Source organism: Mixophyes fleayi, chromosome 3 (assembly GCF_038048845.1).
Source record: "Mixophyes fleayi isolate aMixFle1 chromosome 3, aMixFle1.hap1, whole genome shotgun sequence".
Taxonomy (NCBI): domain Eukaryota; kingdom Metazoa; phylum Chordata; class Amphibia; order Anura; family Limnodynastidae; genus Mixophyes; species Mixophyes fleayi.
The window spans coordinates 156,136,153-156,144,699 of record NC_134404.1 but is presented as its reverse complement, the minus strand read 5'-3'; the positions used below and the strand labels follow the sequence as shown (position 1 = coordinate 156,144,699).

At 38.3% G+C, this 8,547-nt stretch overlaps 1 protein-coding gene across 3 annotated transcripts in view; it reads right to left on the bottom strand.

Annotated features, from left to right (window-relative positions):
- Positions 1-4,041: 4,041 nt before the first annotated feature.
- KCNQ5 (potassium voltage-gated channel subfamily Q member 5) overlaps positions 4,042-8,547 on the bottom strand; it is a 462,350-nt gene continuing 457,844 nt past the window's right edge. For all 3 annotated transcript variants that reach the window (XM_075202618.1, XM_075202616.1, XM_075202617.1), the window contains one exon: positions 4,042-7,705. In XM_075202618.1, the coding sequence (XP_075058719.1) occupies positions 6,758-7,705 (948 nt within the window). In that variant the 3' untranslated portion in view covers positions 4,042-6,757. The remainder of the gene's footprint in view (positions 7,706-8,547) is intronic.

The window sequence follows — 8,547 nt, the reverse complement described above, 5'->3', positions numbered from 1 at the left end:
CAGGCAGAGTTTCAGTGGCAGCTAGTCAGACTTGCCTTGCAAAAATGCCCATACGGGAAAGGGCGGTCAGTCTCAGCTTTTTGACCTGTATCAGATTCCAACAAGACACTGTCCTAAAATGTGGGAAGAGATGCAGCTTTCTGTAATGGAGTGGGGAGGTAATACTTTACTTTCTAGCAGAACTGAAGTAAAATGTCCGTTTAACACGGTACAATGTATTTTACCTTCATGGTTCCTAAATAAACATTACATTTTTCTGTTTAGTAGTTCTTGAAAACTATATGCTTTGTATTTATATTGGCCAATGAGATTTTGAACAGGCAATGCAATAAAGCGCCTTGGTCCACCGATTGCACCGCCCCCTCTAACCTGCAATGCATTACCATTGCAAAACAATGGTGTAGCCCCCAACTGTCCCAGTTTAGGTGGTACATTCCCACTTTGCCCAACATTCAGGACTTTTTTTCTGACTGCCAGGACAGGGAAGAGGTGTGTCCTGCTCACTATGCAGAGCATTTTGTTAGCATTACAAAGGGCATAAAGAAAGTGAGCCTTAACAGTTCTTTAATATAAAAAAATGTAAACATTGACACAGACAAAACTTCCTGTTACAAATCTTTAAAACCTTTGGCCATACATAGAGATTAGCGAAAGGTGACATATGGTATTGTATGTTTAGCATAGTATATTTCAAAACTTTATTTAGTAAGCTATACTTAAATACGAGATGATTGCCTTTTTTCATAAGCTTATTGACTTTATTCATAGTTGTTCAGTGACAATTAAATATTCTCAGCCAATTTAGGATTGTTGTTGACCATTACATTCTTATGTTTATCATAGAAAAATTGGTATAGTGTTGCTGCTTGTCAGGAGAAGGATAAAGTTGAGCATACAAATTGCTCTACCCCATTAAAGGAACTATTCATTCACGAATGAACCAAAACCGACTCTCTTAACTACAACTGTAGTGCCTTAAAGCATACTTGCCTAATCTCCTTGAATGTCCGGAAGACTCCCGAATTTCAGGTAGTTCTCCCAGACCCCTAGGGAGAGCAGGATGTCTTCGTCGAATTGAGTTATATTGGCCTGCCCTCCTGACGTGAGGCGGGGCCAAAATTACATAATTTCCAGGATCTCCTGGATGGGAGAGTTACAAAGTTGGCAAGCATGCCTTAAAACAATCCACATTTGCTTGTTATTAAATAGAGCTACGTGATACAGTGCATATCTCCCAACAGTATAAATGGGCAAAGTAGGACACTTAAAATGACCATAAGTAGACCTTTCTCCCACATTTATTGATATTCCATTTTGCATCTTGACATACTATTAGATACAAAACATAATGAACACATCATAAGATACACATTTGGAAGAACAACAGTCCTTATTTAGGAGACACCAGTTGATAGATTTGCTAAAACTTCTAAAAAGAAAAAGTGGAGGTGTTGCCCATAGCAACCAATCAGATTGTAGCTATCATTTTCTAGAATTTACTAAGTAAATGATAGCTAAAATCTGGTTGCTATGTTCAACACCACCACTTTTCCCTTTTAGAAGTTTTAGTAAATCTAACCTCAGGAGGCACGGTAGCATTTTCAGGGGATGTAGTCATTCTGGAGACGGTGAATATTTTGACAGTTATACTGTTAACATCAAAATGGTGACAGTGTAAATATCAACATATTCATGCTGTCGACATGTTTAAAATGGTGACATTGTGATGTCAACATTCAAAGGGCAATGCCAGTAGCTGGCTGACTGTCAGAATTACAGCCAGCAGACCTATAGCAACCGGACAGACTGGCAATACAACTAGTGGGTCTGGCACAAAAAAGCTAACATTAAAAATAAACTATATACAAATATAAACCCCAAACAGATTAACCCTAGTGCTGCCAGCCTAGGCTGGTGCTAGCAAAATTGGTGGGACAAAAAAGCATGGGGTCCCCAAGATTTTACTAGAACCAGCACTAGTAAAATGCTAGCCAGGGCTGGTGACACTATAGCAGGGGAACCCGCAGCGTGGTCAGACTGGTCAGCTCAGGACTGGATTCGTTAGGAATATGGGGACAGCAAAAAAAAAAAAAGCGTAATAATCTTTTTTTATAGTAAACACAACATTTTGCATTACAAGTCCCAGCAAGCCCAGGCTGTCATTAACAGTTTGTGCATGCTGGTGCTTGTAGTACTACAAGTAGGAACATACCCATGGCTGCCAGGGCATGCATGCATTAGAGGAACCACAGGTGCCAGCATGCCCTGACACCCAGGGCCCGCTGGGACCTGTAGTGCACCAAGACAAAATGTAAATAACACACCTCGTTGTCAAAATAATTTTATTGGAAAAATTTTTAAAAACCCAGTAATACCAACATCCAGGTTTTTCATCTGTAATAATTCCCATTATTCATGCTTGTCCACCAAACAACCTAGTAAAATTAATATCAGGGTCCATGCTTGTCCATCAAAAAAACCTAGTAATCTGTTTAGGACGGGGAGGGACATTGTTTCAATTTTTTTCCCATTTATGTCATTGTGTATTACTGTACTGTATTGTGCCAGCAGCACTAGGGTTAATGTGTTTTTTTTTTTCTGAGGTTGTTTTTTCTTGGGGGGGGGGGATAAAATTTGGGGTTAATGTTTGTGGTTTTTTTTTTATATATATTATCTATTCTGTGCCGGACCCGCGGCACAGGTCGGGCGGGTGTATTGAGGGCTGCCGCTGGCATTGCCCTTTCAATGTCCACCTTTGAACAGTACTACTGTCGACAATCACAATGTTACCATTTCATTTTAAAAATGTTGACAGAATCAACATCTACACTGTCCCCATTTTGGTGTCAACAGTATAACTGTCGACATATTCACCGTCGCTATATCGTACCTGTGACGAAACGAGTGTGATAGCCCTGTGACCATTCTGGTTCTCGTTTCTCACATAATGTGGATTATAGTACTTTTTATAGCCCTTGCTTTTGTTCCCCAGCTCACCAGACTACAACTGCATTGTCCAATTACATGTGGTTAAGGGGACATTGTAGTTCAATGTAAATATGTATATTGTGTATTATATATTAATGACTTGCAGTAATGTTATTCATTGTCCTTAAACTGAAGCCAATAGGGTTATGGGTAAAGATCAGGTGGTGTCCAGGATACAGGTGAGAGGGCTGGAGCTGCATTCATTCTCCCACCTCCTTCCTCTACAGGAAGCATGGAACAGCTGGGGACCCTTTGACTTCACAAAGTAGTGTAAGGGGTTAATTTTAGGAGGAGCTCACTGCTACCTTATCCTTAGAAGTAGGGGAAGCCAATTAGTATCAATTGTTTTGCTTAGGACTAGTCCAGACATTGTTTGCATCCCAGCAGGGAGCTTCTGTGGAAGTACAGCTCATCTTCACTGCCCTCTCCAACCCCCCTTAGTCCTGCACTGACCATTGGTTAAGAAGAATAGACCCAGGGGTTTGCCTAGGGAGGAGAAAGACTGTGGAAATTAGACCTGAGATATAAGGAGCCACTCCAGGTGGGAAGAGGTGTTCATTCTGGGATTTCATTCATCAAGACTGCAAGATCTAGTTTTTGAGTTGTCGTTCTCTACTAGTCTATATGCAGCTGGGAGAGATCCATGAGTCGTGAAGTCTGGACAGCCAGGTGACTATAACTCCTTAAACTAGTGGGGTAATTGAGAGATGATGTGGTAAACCTGCCTGGCATTTATTTACTGTGTGTACATACTATTCTAGTGTTGTTTGTATGACAATAAGGGGGGTATTCAATTGTTTCTTTTAACGCGCTAAAACAAAAAAAACGAGCGCTCGAAAAAAACTTCATATTATACGGTAATTTTGCACGCGTAAACAGTTAATACGGTACTTACTCGCTGCCAGCGGGCTGAATTTCAGCTCGCTGCTCAGGGAGCTGCGAGATGAAATTTAGCGAGTAATTACCGTATTAACGGTAATATTTTTAGAGCGCTCGTTTTTTTTTGTTTTAGCGTGTTAAAAGAAACAATTGAATACCCCCCTAAAAGTACTGTTGTATTTTTATAACGGCATTTGCCTGAGTGACTATACGAATCCTAGAAGGTACTGGGTAGACTTCCCTGGCATAGGAAGGCACCCGTGGGTGGCCAGCCAGCGTGAAGTGGGTAGCACTGGGCCAGATAAACCCGGTATCTTGACAGTACCCAACCCATTTTCAGAGATGTATTGTTGCCCTGTCTCATCCTATGGTCCCTTATTGAGGAGACCAGCTGCATCAGTATTTGCATTAACCTGCATTATCAAGGAGTGCCAATGTGTCAGTGGGAAAGTTGCAGAAGACAATCTAGTTTGTCAGGGGTGACATTAGAACATTGCTTTAGAGAACAGTCTGCCAATGTCTACCCTTGAGGAAGAAAGTGGAAAAGTTTATTATTATTTATACATCAAACTAAAAAAAACGTATAGTTTGGAAATGAAGGGGCTGAGGAGATTAAGATGCAAAAGACGGGTCTGTACATTCGTAGAAGAAGTATAGTTGGTGGTCATAGACAAGTAGAACGGAGAGCCGTGGCTTAAGTATTTTTCAATCTTATAAATACTTTATGTTGATCACACTCAGACCGATCCTCAAACAGTGGGAATGTCAGGGTCCATTTCCAATTTGTGTACACATATTCCATACTCAAACTGAGCAGCAGAATCCCATTAGAACCTGTTAGTGCAGATGACTACACACATGCTTACAGGGATCTATCCTGGCCATGGTAATAATCTTGGGTCCACACATGTGTCAATTTCAGACCAGTTAGTTTGTTAATGTCAATATAGCAGTGTGTGGGGCTATATTTAAACATGATTAAGGATCAACATTATCAAACATATCAGCAGCTGCAAAAGTGACCAAGCTAAAACATATTTCTGTTTTATTACCACTTTGAGGAAAATATGCCAATATTTTATATATGATTCATAGAAATGCCCAGTTATGTGCACAAAATTTTATTAAATAAATTAAGTTAAAACTAGTAAATTTCAAGCTCTCAAGCATTTCATTTAAGGCAAATACAGTATACCAAGTTAAGTGTGATAAATTGCCAATAAAATCAACTAAAGGTAACTGCTTAGTCTAAAGAAGGAGAGAAGCAAACAGAAACATTTTTTTCTTTAAAATAAAAACCTTTTGTTGTATTTTGGTTAGTCTTCTATTAACCAAAAAGCAGTTCTGTGAGTTACGGCAATGAACAATAAAGGCACGTAAATCATTGTTTAAAATAAAATGAAAGAAAAACTGTATAGATGTATACATTGTACAATACTTTTCAATGTACAGAACAGTTATTTGGCTAAACGGATGCAAACATTCAAAATAAGTTATTTCTAATATGAGTTGAGATGTTGAAATACCCTAGATAATATCACAAAATTATTAGTAAACAAGCTTTTAGTAAGATCAAACTGAAGTTTTACTTATTAAATAGAACCCCAAAGTGGCATATGAAATGGCAAACAGTAATTAGTTTTTTGTGCTTCAGACGTCTTTCATAATTGATCATCCAATCTTTACATAGGATAAACAGTAGAACACAATAATTCATTTGCAAGTCAAGGACACCATTTCAAGAAGGAGAGAGGGATTTCTAACCCCTTAACAAAAGTTTGGAACGTGTATTTAGATATTCATTAAGATGGCTTTGATAGACCCAAGCCAATCAATAACAAAAAAATTAAGAAAAACACAAAAATCAAATTGGCTGCGGTCCTCCTCTTTTTTTTCTGAAATGACATCCCTTTAAGTAGGTTTCATAGACATGGACACCATATATAAAGTATACAGTATGTAAGTACGTTCACATAACAAGCCTATCATTTAACATCGAAGAATACTTTTAAAAGAAATATGGAGGCAGAACTTATTTCATAGTAAACAGATCAAGTCCTTCATGAAAGAGTTTTTACAGCATTTAATATGGTTAAGACTGCAGTGACCTTTTTTTCATGTGTTATAAATCGTTGTAGCAAAATAATGTTCCTATTAGAAAGAACCTGAATGTGATGTGCCAATTTTATTCTTGTCACAACACTAATTCAGCAAAGATATACAGAAATCAACATTCATGTTACATGTAGATTGAAGAAATGACTGAAATGAATGTGTATGTGTAATGTGTAATCTCGTCACATCTAGCAGCGGTTCAAGTCCAATGTTACTACTTTCCTTGGTACAATTGCTAGCAGCTGTAACATCCTGTTGTAAACATGACCATATAATTCTAATGTGGACAGATATTTGTTTTTATCTAGATTCAAAGTGCTTTAGACTCTATGTTTTATGAACAGTACCATCAAGTGATAGGTCTTTCAAATTACTTCTATTAAACCATATGAACAGATTTTGTGTCATCGACTTTGCAGGTGAGTTGGCATTTAAACCAGCCACCATATACTGAAGGTTCTATATATATATATATATATATATATATATATATATATAGATAGATAGATAGATATATATACACATATATATACATATATATACATATATATATATATATATATATATATATATATATATGTGTGTGCATGTGTGTGTACAGAATGTGTAGCCTTCACTTAAACATGCATTTTCATGCAACTAAGAGAGTTAGGCTCATAGAGCTGCCTTTCCACTTCTTTCTGCTTCTTGCACCGTTACACTAGTTTTACGGGCTTTCAAAATAGTTCATGCAATGATATGAATGGCTAAAGGAATCATAAACCCAATGAAAATGTTATTTGTGTTTAACATGTGGAGGGCTAAGGGCTTCAGTACCATCCCTTGTTTTGCTAATGCTTTGAGATGATTTTGCTATTCCAGTCCTCAAAGAGTCAGATAACAAAGTGGTTTCCACTGTAGGCTCAGAGGCAGCATCATAAGTTTCAGTCTCTGTCTCTAGCTCCTCATCTGCAATAAAAAGTTTTGATTCCCTCCATTGTGGGTACATTTCCTGGCTGCCTCTCGAGACACTTGAGTCACTGCATGAAAGGTGTGCATTTAGTTCTTCTGTGGATTGAATCAGATTTTGCACGGAAATTGATTTGCCAAAATCCTTGTTTGTAAAGGGAACCGAGGACAATACCCCACTATTTGCATCAAGGCTTTTCCGTCTTACACAATTTTTTGTTAAACTAGGTTGTGCAGGCTGTACACTTTCTTTTGAGGCAACAAGGCAGGCGGTGATATCACAAATATCTTCTTTTGTGGTCATAGGAATTATATGAATTGGTTCTGGTTTATTGATATTTTTCAAGGAGGATACAGCTGGTAGCTGTAATGTCGTTGGTGCTGTTGGCTTTGAGGCCTGGCTTATTTGGTTTGATATACTGTGTGTTACCATAGTTACAGGTCCATCACTTACATTGGCTGATGCCTGTGTCTCTTGGCTATACAATGTAGGACTAAACCCATAGTAAGCAGGAGTGTTAAATTCATTTGGTGTTAGTACAAACTGTAGCCCCCTGGGGATGTTGGCACTAGTTGATCTGGTAATAAATCCACTGTTTTGTGCAGAATTGGACAGCTCTTTGCTGTCTATGGGACTTTGATAATCTGAAGTTTGTTCACATTCAAATAGTGGCATCTGAAATGATGCCAGAGTCAGTGCAGAGGCAGATCCTTTCTTTAAGACCTGTTGGTAGATATCAAGTAGGCTATCTAATTTTGATTCAATGGATTGTACCTGCAGATAAGACAGTAAACAAATGAAACAATGATAAAAACAACTGTCAATTATATTGATTGAAGCTAGCTGCGGATCTGCAAAGTGGGCTTATAGTGCTGCTGAGAGCATTTACATGTTAGTTATACTATCCAGGCAATACTTTGATGATGAAGAAGAGGGGTAACCTGCAACAAGCTAGTGTGTGCAGATGAATGCATGTGTATTTGGAGGTGTGTCCTCATATCAAGTGTGTGTTGGGTTTGGGTGTATACTTGATTTGTCACAGTTCTGAAAACTGTTCCACAAGTAACTGTGTAGCAACCAATCAAATGTATATCTCCCAACTGTCCTAATTTGAACGGGACAGTCCTGGCCCTGGGCATCTTTGTCACTGAGCAAGTTGTGAGATATGTGCCCAGCATGACATGATTATGCCCCTTTTCACTGTCCCGATTTTAAGGAGCTGCAAAGTTGGGAACTATTTTTTAGAAAAAAATAGAAAAAAAAGAATCTGACTGGTTGATATGGGCAACACCTACTTTTCCAGTGTGTGGCTTGTGTAAAGTAGTTCCCAATGCATATTTGTCTTCTGCCTTTAAAGGACCAGAAAATTGAAATATGAAATATAATAGTTTTTATATGATGTAAAAATTCCAAACATGATATCTCAAGAAGACACTGGTCCTGTGCCTCTAATGCTGTTCCAATAGTGACTGCTGTGGACAGGAAGGAGGGGAAGAGGGTGAACTACCAGGGAGGGTTTAAAAGAGATGCAAATTTGTTTATTGTGTTTAAATGTGAGTAACTCAAGGATGGACAGAAAATTACTCCCATATATTTTACTAAGTGTTACAAAATAG